Source organism: Xyrauchen texanus, chromosome 2 (genome assembly GCF_025860055.1).
Source record: "Xyrauchen texanus isolate HMW12.3.18 chromosome 2, RBS_HiC_50CHRs, whole genome shotgun sequence".
NCBI lineage: Eukaryota > Metazoa > Chordata > Actinopteri > Cypriniformes > Catostomidae > Xyrauchen > Xyrauchen texanus.
Window position 1 is genome coordinate 28,811,865 of NC_068277.1, and position 16,089 is coordinate 28,827,953.

Consider the following 16,089-nt stretch of genomic DNA (forward strand, 5'->3'; position numbering starts at 1 on the left):
CAGAGTTCAACTCTAGACACTCTGCCAGCTCCTGAGAATGTGTGAACGAAGGGGGAGAGAGGGGCAAGAAAAGCTCCGCAAAAAACAAGAACAAAAAGCCCATTGAGCAAGACTCTCAATTTATGAGCGCGTCGCAAACACATGCATTTATCCTACAGTTCCGTTCCAGAGCTTCTCTGATGCTTTTTGTTCCTCAGTGCAAGTGAATTCTAAGCTATGCAAGCTTACATGAAGGGCAATTAGAGTGTGTTTCTGGTGCCCATTGAAACACACACCACTTCATCATATTCAGGTGATATTTAAGTTTTATGGACACCCCATGAAAATGTACTGGGTGTCAGTTACTTGGGCCTCTTAGCTTAAAATAAATGTCAATTAATATGGCCTACAGTATGAGAGTCTGTGTTCACATATGTGTCTTGGAGTGCTGGACTGGCATAGTGCTTTTGCTTTTGGGTTTGAATGTGCCGTCTTTGTGAGGGGAACCATGGCTAATTAATGAGTACAGTTAATGAATTTGCACTCCGTGTTTTTCTTTGAGTGATGGAAAACTGATGGTTATTTTATAATATCCAGTTGAAAATTACAAAGCTGTTGCTTGCTTCACATGCATAAGTTTCTCTTCCTCAAAATTGGAGTGATTTTTTTATTCCATTGTATGCCAAAAACACATCCGCAATTTAAAGACTCATCTGTGTTAAATATAGAGACTGTAAAACACAGTTCTCTTGCATTTTGTAAAAATATATATTAAGTGTGTGTAGTAGCCCAGCTGAAGCTCTTCATACAGTGTTAATGAGCATTTCAATTCCTTGATTCTACAGCTAAGCCAAGAAAAGATGGGAAATTATTGTAATTATATTGCATTTCTGTTTTCTGAGACAATGACAGTGAAACAATCAGTTAAGGTCATTGCGTATTAGTCATGTAATCAGTATGTATCAGCATGTGCCTACATTCATGTGAATATGATGTTCTCTCACAGGTATGTCTGGCCATCGCTCATTATTCCCACCCGGCTGACCCACAGCTACTCTTCGGCTTCGAGTATGTCGGAAACCGATACCATGGATCAAAGGGTATGAAAACACACACACATACCTGCACTGGTAACACTTTATAATTAGCAGGGGTGTAAAAAGTACTCCGAAATAATACTTGAGTGAAATTATGGATACTGAGGGAAAATCTTACTCAAATAAAAGTGAAAAAACATATTCATATTAAATTGTAATAAAGTATTAAAAACGTAACTTTTTCTAGCTAGAATGAGTTCAAGAAACGAGATTATATGAGAGGATTTTTAAATTCGACTGGTTTAAGTCACCTGATGACTGTCATATTTCTCCCCCAGTGACATTCGCAACCTTTACATACACCATAGTTTTTCACAATTCCTGACATTTAATTGTAGAAAACATTCCCTGTCTAAGTTGGTTAGGATCACTACTTTATTTTAAGAATGTGAAATTTCAGAATAATTGAGAGAATTATTTCTTTCAGCTTTTATTTCTTCCATCACATCCCCAATGGGTCAGAAATGTACATACAATTTGTTAGTATTTGGTAGCATTGCCTTTTATATTGTTTAACTTTGGTCAAACATATTGAGTGGCCATCCACAAGCTTCTCTCAATAAGTTACTAGAATTTTGGCCCATTCCTCCAGACAGCACTGGTGTAACTGAGTCAAGTTTGTAGGCCTCCTTGCTTGCACATGCATTTTCAGTTCTGCTTACACATTGTCCATTTGGATGACCCGTTTGCGACCGAGCTTTAAATTCCTGGCTGATGTCTTGAAATGTTGCATCAATACATCCACATAATTTAACTTCCTCATGATGCCACAAGTCATAAAGGATATGTGTGTAAACATGATTTTATTGTGATAAAATCACTTATTCGCCCTTTCTGTGGAAAGTTATAGCCAATTTTACAACTTCATTACCATGACAATGTAATGTCAACAAACCCTAAAACTACTGTAAAAATGACAATATAAACAACTTTACAGCTCAAATAATACATGTTTTAACAGAAGAATTCATTCAAGTTCTTTTATAAAATTATAAGCTTCACCTTTCTGTTTAAACCCTACAAAAAATGTTCCATGTTCACTTTTATGCGCCACAACATGGACATTTGACTTCAGAGCTGTACTGAAAATGTATAATTTTATTTTGTAAAAATGTTGCCAGTCACGCAATGTTCGTTGAATGGGAAAAAGCACTCATGAATTGCGATGTCAGAGCACCCATAGCCATAGAGAAAGATACAAAAATTCAAATGAAGCTTTGAAGAAAGTTAGTAATGTTGGTTTTATGAATTGTTTTCTGAAGTTTGCTACCAAACAAACCTTGCTGTTGAGCAGATGGATGAATTCAATAAAATTCATAATATTTACTCTGATTCCATTATTATATTATTATCATTATCATTACTGGTTTTATATTTATTATTATAATTAATAGTAATTACAACAATAATAATATTAATAATAAATAGGGAGTAGAAATTCATAGATATGATTTTAAATAAAATATAGAATAAAAGCCTTTTGTTTATATATATTTTTGCAACGTGAATTGTCATTTTTGACTTCAATCTGTAGAAATAGAAGGTGTTTAGAATGAAGTTTAGGGCAAAAACTGTCAGTGTTTCTCACTTTGTGCTCAAAGTTTTGAATGAATACATCACATTCAGTTGGGTGGTCACATATGGTCTAGTTGCACAAATATTTCAACACATCCAAAGCTCAAATCAGATTCAAAATTCCGCCTCTGCAAATGGTCGGAACTCCATACAGCCACCATGTGACATTCCATTTGAAATGACTGACCTCTAGTCTGTGATCTGTTGTTTGTCGGATGCAGTGAAAAGCAACTTAAATATAGTAAGTTGAAAGAAAATGATCTGCAAAAGTGTAATGAGTACTTTTGAAATTTAAATAAAATTGTAAGGAGTAAAAAGTACTATTTTTTTTCTTTGGAAATTCAATTAAGCTAAAGTACAAATATTCTATTATATTGCACACAAGAAAAGTAAAAATCCCCCAAAATATTGTCCCCTGACAATAAGGTTCCATTCGTTAACATTAGTTAATGCATTAGGTATCATGAACTAACAATTAACAATATATACGTTACATCATTTATTAATCTTTGTTCATGTTAGTTTATAAAAATAACATTTTTCATTGTTAGTTCATAGTGCATTAACTGATGTTAACTAATACAACTTTTGATTTAAAATGTATTAATTTATGTTGAAATTAACATTAACTAAGATTAATAAATGCTTAAGTATTGTTCATTGTTAGTTCATGTTAACTACTATTGGTAGCTAATGTTAACAAATGGAACCTTACTGTAAATTGTTACCCATGTGCTTGTGACTTTTGCGCAAATTAGTTGCACTGTGTCCTCAAGCTGCCAAATTTAGCTGAGGTGTCCATACATTCTGCCTGCATGCAAGTAAAGACATGAGAAGACTTTCCAGGGAATGTAAAGTGTTCCTGTTGGCAGAGTGCTGGTTATGAATGGCATGTTCTATATAAAGATTTATATAGCTGCCATTATTGAGATGCATTGTAACATGTAATTTTAAGAATAAGAGTTAACCTGGTCATAATTAGTGGTGCTGGCAATAATGCAAACTACACATTTTTCGGTGAAAATTGCTATTCTGAACTCAAAATATGCCACGCGAATGGGTATAAACAGTTTTTTTTTGTTCTGATATTTTTGAGATGTGGTTGTATGTTATCACAATTATTTGGCAAGACAAGACAGAAGAAAATAAACCGATTATGGCTGTTATGATTATGAAATTTGGCTGACGATTAATTGTCAAAAAAATAATCGTGATTATGTTGATTAATTGTCTAACTTTGGAATGATGTCAGGGTTTTTCCTGGCTCAGAATGAGGCAGAGGTGGTACCATCCTGTTCATATTCACACATACACTTGTCCCATGCCTTCCACTGGCTGAAGCAAACACTTACAAGCAACATCCTTTAGGTGTTTAATAATTAGATGATTGAAGAAAATGACAATTATCAACTTATTACATATTTCATAAAACAATCTAACCTGTTCAACATTAAATTAATTAAATACAACATAACAGCTAATGTGTTCATTTATAGTTAACAAACAGCAAACTTGTTTAACCTCTTAAACCGATAATAAGATAATCTTTGATCTCAGGTATGTGGGTGGGTATGGTGGGAAGGGATGATGTGGAGAGTCCAGTCAGCCACTGATTTACAGCTTGGATTGGACTGATCGATTAGATTGACAGGTCTTGATTTACCAATGCGCACAACTGAAACAGTGCTGGATCTTCTTACTTGTTACTTATTCTATGTAATTGTGTTTCTGGTTTGTTGTGGCATTTACAATTGTAAGTAGTTCTTAGGTTCAGTAAAACCCTCAGATCACTTGTTTGGAACGCGCATCCTGTATGATTTCTTTATTTTACAAAACCACAAAGTTTTGCTGTTATTGTGAGTCTACACAAATAAAAGTAAACCCTTTATTGTTTTAAATGATATCTTAATCTTATCTGTATGACCAAAAATGTAGTATTTCTTTCTGCTGTTATCAGGTAAAAAGTCAGGTGATCGCGCCGGCGCCTCTGTGCACGTGACTGCCTGCCTGAGTTTCGTCGACAGTCGGAGGTGCCACGAAATTTGACTGAGGCGGCCACCTCATAATTCTCTATGCAGGAACAACCCTGGATGTAATAAAATAGGGAGAAATGATTTCCTTTAAAGGGCACCTATTATGCCCCTTTTCACAAAATGTAATTTACATTGTTGGTGTCCTCAGAATGTGTCTGTGAATTTTCAGCTCAAAATACCCTACAGATAATTTATTATACCATTATACTTTAAATGCAAATTAGCTGGTGATCCACCCCCCATATCCAGAATAGGGCAAAGTTTTGACATCTCCGGTTCGGATAACTTTACATCATAAGTAATATGACTGACAGCTAAAATAGTGGTGTTCAGCCCTATATATTTGAACCAGAGTCAGACACTGATGAGGGAGAGACACCGCCAGAAGTTACAACTTCGAGAATGCCAGGAAGTTTCCAAATGGTTATTTGATGAATTTATTCATTTGTTGTAGAGTTTTTTCATTAGTTTTGCAATGATGGATGAGCAACACGCACACACAAATACTGTTACAATGTTTGCTATGCGCTATAAAAAAACAACACACACAAACAAACCTGTCCGTCGGCTGTGTCCGTCAACAGTCATGGGCAGGGCCTGTACAAAGTGATGTCACACATATGTTCAAACACCTTGTAAAAGTTAATTTAGCATAATAGGTCCCCTATAAAGCTTTAAAAACTTATGAATGACATGAAAATAGTATTTAAAATATCTAAATATTTTCAAATACTTAAAATATCTGTCTGTCTTTTTGGTCAACTTTAGTCTACATTTGATACTATTGTTTTTGGATCCCTGCCAACCTGAATAGCTATTGTATTATATTTAAAGTTACTTTCACGTGTTATTTATTTTAAGGCTTTCCTATTAAACCCATGAGTCCTTATTTTGCATAAAGGAAGACCTTCAAGATTCTGTGTTTCTGCATTCTATCATCTCCACAGAAATACTGTAGAGTGAACAGGTGTCTCCTCTTAATTCATTGCTTGTCATTAACACTGTGTGTACGAACCCAGTTGACCAAGAACATTTTACATTACTCAGACATTATAGATGAAAGTGAAAACCAGAGCTTCTTGTTTATATTTTTGTGGGTAATTGGACAGTAAAATGTGATTGGCATTTGAAGTGCACAATAATCATTACATTATCATGGCAACATAGTTGTAAAATTGGCAATAACTTTACACAGAAAAGGTTAATAAGCGATTTTATCACACTTAAATCATGTGTATTTTACGTTTACGGATTGCCATAATTTACTTCAATTGTCCCTCATTTGAATCTAGATTTTTGCTTTTTTTAAAGACATGGAGAGGCAAGTCAAAATTAATTTTGTGATAATCAGTATTATGCCAAAAATGCTGTTGATTTAAGCTTAATTTAGATTAAATAATAAATTATTTCATAATTGTGACTGGCCTAAAACTGTTTAATAAGCTTGTCATGTGCTTCATTTTGCATTTAGAATGGCTAATATGTGAATTAAATATGATTGTAAATTATTACATTTCTGCAGTTTTTTTTTCATGTTTGAAACAGAAGCAAGTGTTCCTCCCAAGATGCCCTTTATATTTGACACTAATTTGCCAGAATTCTATATTTACATTTTTGTAATAAAAATTACATCAAGTGGGTATTTAAAGCTTATTCTGAAAAAAAAAAAAAAAAAAGTTAAACATGCCTGCAGAGACCTCATGTGACTGCCTCACTTTATTCACCCCTCACGAGTTTGCATCCCTCCATTGTGGTTTGAGCATACACATGTGTAATTTGTTTAGGTGAGCGGGTGAATGGTGTTGACACTGGTGGCGGGTTGCAGACACCCCTGTTCGACTGCTCCTCTGACTGGGACAGAGAAATCAAGCGTACCGGCGCCTCAGAATGGAGGGTGTGTACCATCAATCAAGGTTATTTCATCTCGCCCAGGTGAGTGCTTACATGTAAATACTGATTTATTTTGAAAAACAGCTTTGATTAAAAGCAGTTTAGGCTTAAAATCATTGTTGCATCTTAAATTTATAACCTTCATGTAGCCAGCGACACAAAGGTTTTTGTGTAAAGGATAAACATGACAAAATAATGAAACGTGAGACAGAAACAAAGGTTTGAGTGTGTATGCAGTATAAATGTCTATTGTTGAAGCATTAGTGAAATAGTCATACTGATACAGTAAATTGTTTAATAGGATGACTGGAGATTGCAGATTAAATAATGGGAGGTTCATATGAATCTGCTCAGACAGACAGGAATGTTGAGCTTTCTAGAGTAATCCTCTGGAACGAAAGCACTGATATCTCTGATCAGAGCCTTCAAAGTTAGTATCAGATCATTGTAGTTATAGTACTGACATAAAGAAGCAAGAAGATGAACCGCGTCCTTGACACTCTTGATCTTGCTTTATTGTGCTTGACAGTAGTCATGTCAGTGGATGCTTGTGTGCTGAGATTTAATTAGTTTTTCCTGCTGTTTGCAGTCTCCCAGAGTTCTTCGTGGTTCCGGTATCTCTTGCAGATCAGGATGTGAAGAATTACGCCTGCTGCTTTATCTCCCAGCGTATCCCGGTGAGTGCCGTGGTCCGGACTGGATTATTGGATTTGGAGTGAGAGGGGAGGAAATCTACAAATCACTTTTACTACCTAAGCCTGCTTTTGTTTAACTCTGAGGAAAAAGCCATCAATTAGTGTCATGTTTAAAACATTGCAGAATGAATGACCAAGAATTTTATGACTTTTAGAGCTTCAAATTAGTTGATGGATTTGCAGAGAGTGTACGTTAAAAGTTGTGCTTCACTGTAATATGTAGGCCCATCTTAGACATTTGGCTTGGATTGAGGAGTAAATGTGTGTGTGCTTTGGTTTGTAGTTATGGTGCTGGAATCACCCCAGCGGGAGTGCTCTGGTCCGCATGTCAAACATCAGTGACCCACAGCAGCAGAGGAAGGTGGAGCAGAGGTGAGAATGAGAGGCAGAAAATTATTAAGGGAAGCAGATTTGTTTTGGATAATTGAAGTAGTAATTAGACAGACTATTGTAAGAGAATAAATGACATTTCTGTGGAGCAGTTATCCAAAATAATTGTAATCATTTCTGTTTTAAATGTAATTAAATGTGGTGAATGTACATGATATTCTGTTTCAACAGCCCAGTGAGGTTACCAAATTGTTGTTTTTGATTTGAAATCCATTAAAGGAAACATTCCTCTGTTATTCTGCAGGATTTCCAGTGCCATAACTAAAAGCCACCCGCTGCGCAGTGATGTCTTCAAGTCCGATCTGGACAAGAACCTCCCAAACTTACAAGATATTCAAGCCGCTCTTCTGAAACTGCGACAGATCTGTGTTCTAGGTAATTCTGGACATTTAGCAAGAGACACTAGAGTGAATGAGACTCTACTTACTGTAGGTCGTCCTTACCAGGCTAAAAGTTTTAGCCTAAAGGAGTTTTTCTGTCGTAATGCTTGTTTTGTGTTTATATGCATGTGCAGAGCCCTTTGAGGAGTCTGAAGAGAAGTGGCTGTCATCTTTGGAAAGCTCAAGATGGATAGAGTATGTCAGGTATGAAACGCTCAGTAGTCACCAGACAGCATGTTTCAGCTCTCAACAGTTTCAACTTGTGGCAGAAATTCTTGGAAACGGGCATACGTTTTTTTTGTTAGCGCATTGTTAAATGTTTTAGTCGGTTCATTTTGACAGTTCTCTGTACTCCGATACAGCTGCTGTGTACACTTGTAAAATTGTTGTGATATTTGGGCTTCTTGCAGGACATTTCTGAGGCATGCAGTAGAGGTAGTCTATATGCTAGAGAGCAGACACGTCTCTGTCATACTACTAGGTAAGTAAGTGTTAGTCTGCAGTACAGTTATGATACCCTGCATTCCTTGCTGCATCCTGTTGTAATTCTGGTTAATGTACAACTTAATGTCTACTTGATTTATGTTAATGTCTTTTGTAACACTGTTGATTACCACAAAATATTGTCCCTCAACTTGTAAAAAATCAACAACAACAAAATAACAAGGAAAGGGCATTTACAGTAATATTGGAAGTCTGCCAGGTAAGCGGGCCATAGGATTTAAAGGAATATTCTGGGTGCAATACAGGTTAAGCTCAATCAACAGCATTTGTGACATAATATTGATTACCACAAAAATACATTTTGACTTGCCCCTACTTTTCTTTAAAAAAAGCTCAAATCTGGCTTCCAGTGAGGCACTTACAATGGAAGTGAATGGGGCCAATCCATAAACATTAAAATACAAAAGTATAGCCACAAGATGTAAGCAGTATGCATGTTAACATGATTTTAGTGTGAAAAAATGGCTTACTAACCTTTTCTGTGTAAAGTTATATCCAATTTTACAACTTTGTTGCCATAACAATGTTATGTCAACAAATCCTAAAACTCTAAATTGACTGAAAAATTATGATTTAAACAACTTGAGAGCTCAAATAATACTTTCGTTTTAACAGAAGAATCAATGTAAGTGCTTTTATAAACAAATAAAAAATAAGCCTCACATTTCTGTCTTTAAACCCACAAAAAATTGGCCCCATTCACTTCCATTGTAAGTTAATGATGTCTAAATATTTCTTTTGTTGTAATCAACATTATGCAACAAATGATGTCGACTGATTTTATTTCATCCTCTCGAGGTGGGACTACTATTTTTTTAGGTAGATCAATCTCTGGTTTTGCATTATTTACATAATTCGTGTGGCTGGAAGTTGCAGAACTTGATTTCATGTAAATAGTATTTTACAGGTAGTTATGTAATGTCGCCGTCTGATATTCTCATTTGGATACAAAGCAGAAGTAACAGGGTTTACTTTTTAGCTAGTCATGACGTGAGTTGAAAGATTAGATGTAACTTTGCACAGACAGGGTTGGTAAGTGATCACACCTGTCTCGTGTAACACGTGAAACGTTTAAGTTATAGCAGTTGGCTACAGGCAGAGCACGCGCAAGTGTGAGCCAAGGAGCTCGTAAGAGCAGCTGACTTCAACACAACAACGGCTCCACACAAACAAGGACATGAGCATGGTATCCCTACTGCTAACTGAGACTGGATTAGCTAATGAGAGCCGTACCATGTAGGGATTGGCGGATCGATCTAAAAGTGTCGATACTTCTGATACTGATGTTGTATCGAAAATATCGATCCTCACACAAAAATATCGATTCAAAATATATGTTTTTTTAACTAGTGGTATTATTATTTGTTTACCACGAACAAGAATCATAAGCTTCAGAGTGAAATAAAAAGCATTAGGCTATATTAGCAAATACTTGTGCAGGATGGGAACTGTTTCTTCTACTCATCTTAACTTCATAAATGCTGAAAAACACAAGCAGACAAGCACTTGCGCTGTCACAAGACTCGTTCAAACAAGAGAGATCAGCGCCTTGTAGTAATGATAGAAAATCAGGTGTGTAGTCTAGGGCATACGCAGGAATATTTCGTATGCCCTCCTATAAGTTTAATATTTTGCGTATGCCCACATGAAATAACTGATGATACGTGTGGCCGCTAGAACAACGAGCAATTGACCCGGAACTTTTTCAATCTAATAACGCGATGCCGCAGCACCGTTGAGGTAATTGTGTTTTATTATTATTATTATTATTATTAAAAAAAATATTAAAAAAAATAAGTACAGCGATTCTCTCTAAACCAATCAGAATGTTTATTTCAGATGCGATTGGATATTTGCCAACCAATCATATTTTCCGTTTCAGCAAGCGTCTGATACACAAGCATCCCTGGAGAAACTATCATTTGCATGGCATATTTATTTCCCTGCTAAACGTAAATATATGTATATACATTTAAATGTAACTTATGCAATTATACTTTGTGAAAATACTGCATGTTATTGCACCCCTAGTAATATTGTAGTAGTAACCATGGTTAATTGTGTGGTACCTAAATACCATGGTGAAACTATACTGTATTACTGTAGTGAAATGGTTCATTTTTGTAAGGGTAAACAAAATAGAAGTCTAATAATTTTCTGTTTAGGCAAAAAAAAAAATAATAATGACTTGAATAATGACAAAAATTATTATTTTAAATTACCAATTTTATCCCAAGTAATCGCAAAAAAAATACATTTAACAGAAATATCGGTATTGGTATCGACAATATTGGACTTGAAAATATTGGTATTGGATCGAAAAGAAAATAAGTGGTATAGTTCCATGTAAACGTTTGCAAACTTAATGACTGCAGGCATACAGAGCCCCCTTGAGGACAAAACTGGAACATTACGGTATTTTGCAACCTGAAACAAACTGAGTGAAAGAAAAAGGTGCCCGCCAGAGTTGCGCATGACACCGCGAAATTCACCAGCCAAATAGAAAGTGTACCCACATTTGGTGCTTGGTGGGTGTTCATTTTGGACCATGGAAATATTATTTTCTTATGAACTTACAGTAGACAGATTATATATAATTCTTATGAGAAGTGGCAATTGGTCAAGCTCGTTTGTCCATGTGTGTACACAGAGGAGGAGGATCGGGACTTGAGTTGTGTGATTTCCTCTCTGGTGCAGCTGATGTGTGATCCTCACTGCAGGAGTCTGCATGGCTTTCAGGGTCTGATTCAGAAGGAATGGGTGATGGCTGGACATCGTTTCCTGGACCGCTGCAACCATCTTAAAAAGAATGACAAAGAAGAGGTTGTGAAGCTTATATTATTCATATTCCAATATATTGTCCGTTCATTTATGGGAGACTTGCATGTGGCCTGCTGTTCAACAGACCTTCAAGGCTTCCCTCAAATATGTGATTGAAGTTTTATTGTTTATTGTTCATGTCCCTTCTCTCTGCAGTCTCCTCTGTTCCTGCTGTTTCTGGACTGTGTGTGGCAACTATGGAATCAGTATCCAGCAGCGTTTGAATTCACTGAGGTGTACCTGACAGTGCTCGGTGACAGTATGTGGGTCCCTGTCTTCAGTACCTTCCTCTTTAACTGTCCCCGACAAAGAGCAGAGCACAGCCGGGTTAGATTACTTCTTTTTTTGACAGGGTTTGGTTCATTTGGTTAACTTGGCTATTAACATCCTTATTTACTAACTAATATACTAATACATTTTACTAAATCTGTGAGCCTTGAGAAGCCTTGTGTTAATGGATGAGACTTATTTAATCAAGATTTGTTCCTTTTCTAAATTGTAGCAACAGCAAAATGCTAAAAGTTTACTGCTAATAACCATATCAATAAAGATTTTTTTCCACCAAGAAATATAGCTTATTAGCATACCTATAGGCTTTTTATGGTTGCTAAGCAATGTGATTTTTATTACCTACTTGGTGCAGTAAAATAGAATGAAATTGATATCATCTATCATAGTGTATATTGGTTATTTTACAACTGCATAGAATGTGGCTCATCCAATCAGGAGCACAGAGCCATGGCTATCCTGTTTTATGATGCTGCTGATCTGAAATGTAACCTTCTGTGTCTGTCTCTGCCTCTGCCTCTTTCTCTCTTACCTGTTCAGGATTTTGCCAGCAGCAAGAGTATTCACCTGGGGCAGGACCAGGCTCTTCGCTTCCCTCCTGTGTGGGATTGGTCTCAACAGTTCAGTCTTAAAGACCAGACTCTCTTTAACAATCCTTTGTATGTGGGCAAGATTGCCACCTGCATACAAAACGGCACTGTAAAGACATTCACGCACCGGCGCAGCAAGGTGTGTTCTTTATAGTATCTCTGCTAGTCTCCTCTCCATGCCACCTCACTATACAGAAATTACCTATTTGTAAAGTGATGTCAGTCCAAACACCACAAAGCATTTGACATTTACAGGTGATATTTAAAAGTTTCAGATGGAAAAAAATACAAGAAAGTGATGTATTTTGTGCTTCTTCCTCAGAAAAACTACAGTTCCACACTGCGAGGTGTGCCCTCTGCCCTCCGAAACGGATCAATGGGACAGCATGACACCCTTACACGGCGGAACTCCCTCATGCTACGTCTCCGTTCAGATTTGTCTCAGGTGCAGGAGCAGCAGGAGACGCCCTCAGAACGCTTCTTTCGAGACTGGTTTTCTCGTCCCGTCAACCTACAGGGCCTTCTGCTCCCCCAACTCCTACCGTCTCACCTCTCTCTCTGGAAGCTCTACTTCCTGCGCTGGGTTCCCGAGGCACAGATCATGCAGGGTGGCCCCATCACCGCGTTCCATCAGCTCTCTGTGCTGACAGATGAGATTGAGATGCTCCAGAACCAGCTGAGGCAGTATAATGGGACAGGAGGTACTCCCAACAACCTTCATGTGGAGGACAGTAAAATGTACTTTAAGGTGACTTCAACTCCTCACCAATCCCCTGCTCCTCCAGAGTACCTCAGCTCTTCATTTCCTTTCTCTCCTGTGGGTAATCTGTGTCGCCCCGGCCTTCTGGGGACCCCTCTTAGCAAGTTCCTCAGTGGAGCTAAGATCTGGCTGTCTACAGAGACACTGGCTAATGAGACGATCTGAGGCCAGACCACTTGGATAGACCTGGGGTCCCTAGACTATGTGGACTGAGAGGTCATAACATTCAAAGGCAATTGGCTGCATTGTCAAGTCACTGTCCAGAGAGATATACATGAAGATCTAAAGCCTATGTCTGAAGCTACTCGGTTTAATTAAAGGGATGGTTCAAACAAAACTGAAAATTCTGTCATCAATCAATAAACCCTCATGTTGCTCCAAACTCATGGCTTTCTTTTTTCTGTGGAACACAAAAAAAAGAGACGTCAGGAAGAATTTAAGCGTATATCTTTTTTCTATACAATGAAAGTGAATCGTGACTGAAGCTAAAATTCTGCCAAACATAATTTGTGTTCCAAAATTTTTGACAATTTTAATTTTTGGGTGAACTATCTCTTTAAAGTTCCTTTTTGATTGTGCAGGCATGTGGTACTGACTTGGAAATGTTTATTCAGTCTGTTGTGAGTGATTGGTTTGCTTTTGCACATGATGAAATGTAAAGCTCCAATCACACATCTTTCTTACTTAGGATTGTTAGGATCTGATGTACACTGTCTGGGTTGCCGGTATAGACTGTTCTCCTTTTGTTTTAATACTGTTGGACCTTCTTGTGGCACTTGTGGCATTAGTTGGGAGGTGGAACTGTAATTTAAATTTATAGTATAAAATGTGCATATATTTTTATCTTATCCTAACATTGTTTAAAATCTCTTGGAACCTTCTGGTAAGGTCTAACTGTAGATAGCTTTATTAAAATGTGTTTATTCATTGTGAAAACTTGAAATGGGATGTGTGACCGTGTTTACCAGCGTAAACCCCATAAGCAGTTAGTAACTGTGCACATATTGTGGTCTGTTAGGCTGGCTGGATCCCAGATTGTTAGACCCCTCCCTTACTGTAGCTCAGTGATGGCTGTTTGAAAATGACTGACCACCTGCACAAGCCAATCAGCTGGTTGATTGGACACATAGCAGTGGTGTGGCCAGGCGTGTTTACTTGCATGATCTTGCACATTATGCTTAAAGGGATATTCTGGGTTCAAAATAAGTTAAGCTCAATTGACAGCATTTCTGGCATAATTTTGATTACCTCAAAAATACATTTTGATTTGCTGCTCCTTTTCTTTAAAAAAACAAAAATCTTGGATATAGTGAGGCACTTACAATGGAAGTGAATTGGGACAATATGTAAATGTGAAAATACAAACAGTTTCAAAAGTATAGCCGCAAGATGTAAACAACATGCATGTTAAAATTATTTTAGTGTGATAAAATTGTATACTAAACTTTTCTGTTTGAAGTTATATCCAATTTTCCAAGTTTGTTGCCATGACCCTATGCCACAAATGCTGTCAATTGAGCTTAACTTGAACCCGGAATATTCCTTTTACGAACCGACATCGTGCAAGGTTATGTAAAACGCCTTATCAGGGTTAGGTCATAAATGGTTTAAGCAAAAACCCTGATTTGCGTTACATGTAAACACCTTTATTTGCATTCTTCCTGGTTTATTATCCAATAGCTTGTGCAACTTCTGCGCATGCCTGTTTACATTTTGGCGTCAAAAACAGATATTTTTTTTTTATTCCAAAATTAATGATTCCAAATCTCGTGTAAACATGATTTTCTTTTGTTGTCCAATTTCGGAACAAGCAGATTTTTGTTAGTTATTAGCATATTGGTGTGCATGTAACCACGCTCAATGTCTGCGCATTTACATGCAAACCAATACACTGATAACTACCAAAAGTAAGCTTGTTAAAAAAAAAAAAAAACGATAAGAATGACTGAAAAGGTGTTCACATCCACAACACGAAATCGGGGTAATGGGCAAAAATATACCTGTCGGTCGGTTCATGACCGTACACCAATAAAGGAAAGCCATTCAATGCGTTTACATGACCACAGAGGTTGTCTGCTTATTAAGCTTAATCGGTGTAAGAACATGCATTTAAAGTGCTTATTGTCATCTTGAGCATCATTTGTTAAGAATGTGTAAATGTTCTCTATGGGTCTTATTCATGAAACATGAGAAAAACAAATTCATGTAAATGCATTACGTAAATTGTTCCATTGAATTTAATGGGAAAATGTACGTAAGACTTGTTTTACAAATCATTTGTTCTGCTAATGTTTCATGAAGAAGGCCAAATGTTTGTCTGATAAGAAATTATAATTGGAGTAAGAATGTGCTAATGAATTACAGCGCCTGTGAACTTTGATTTAGGTTCTTTTACAAATGAGACAGTTAAGTTTCCTTGGTTTGATGTAGCCTCTTTAGAATTTTTTAAAAATATATTTTCCTTTTATGGTTGGGATTGTAGTCTTTTGTACCAAGTTTTAATTGTAATTATTGTACTTATTTTTCCTAGAATTGGTACTTTTTCCCCTAAAACCCTTGAGCTAGTTTGATGTAATGCACAGTATGTGTAGCTTACCACTAATGCTGTAAAGATTATGAAAACTGTGTTTCAATGGGCATAGTTTGAATTGTCAAACAGCACTGATATTTATTCAGTTATGCAAAGACATTGAAACAAAGATGTTTAAATCCTGTGCCTTGTTTTAGGTCTTGAATTGCAGTGTACCTGTTCTTTTCTCTGGATATTTAAAATGCATTAAGCACATACTAGGCATTTCCTGCTCTGCTGTGTGAATAGAGCAGTGATGACTTATTTCCAAAGCTTGTGGAAGTTGTTCAAACATCAATGTTTAGCTAATCAGTAGTCTCATTTTCCTCTGTGGTTTTTTGGTTGTGAGCTCAGGAGAGCCTTGTTTTGAGGCAATTTGCAAAACTTGGCTCTTCAGCTTTTCATGCAAATAAAAAGAATTGCCAATTGATGACCTGCAATTTGTTCTTCAATTCAGGATATTACATATGGATGGAGTGAAGTGAAGAGTTTAAGACAACTAAATTCTAGCTGTAACTG

At 36.7% G+C, this 16,089-nt stretch overlaps 1 protein-coding gene across 1 annotated transcript in view; it reads left to right on the plus strand.

Moving 5' to 3' along the window:
* mtmr10 (myotubularin related protein 10) overlaps positions 1–15,999 on the plus strand; it is a 47,817-nt gene extending 31,818 nt beyond the window's left edge. The window contains exons 6-16 of the mRNA XM_052090619.1: positions 986–1,079; positions 6,469–6,616; positions 7,164–7,251; positions 7,553–7,641; positions 7,904–8,034; positions 8,174–8,243; positions 8,450–8,520; positions 11,194–11,366; positions 11,520–11,690; positions 12,192–12,380; positions 12,564–15,999. Of these exons, the coding sequence (XP_051946579.1) occupies positions 986–1,079; positions 6,469–6,616; positions 7,164–7,251; positions 7,553–7,641; positions 7,904–8,034; positions 8,174–8,243; positions 8,450–8,520; positions 11,194–11,366; positions 11,520–11,690; positions 12,192–12,380; positions 12,564–13,166 (1,827 nt within the window). The 3' untranslated portion in view covers positions 13,167–15,999. The remainder of the gene's footprint in view (positions 1–985; positions 1,080–6,468; positions 6,617–7,163; positions 7,252–7,552; positions 7,642–7,903; positions 8,035–8,173; positions 8,244–8,449; positions 8,521–11,193; positions 11,367–11,519; positions 11,691–12,191; positions 12,381–12,563) is intronic.
* Positions 16,000–16,089: the final 90 nt, after the last annotated feature.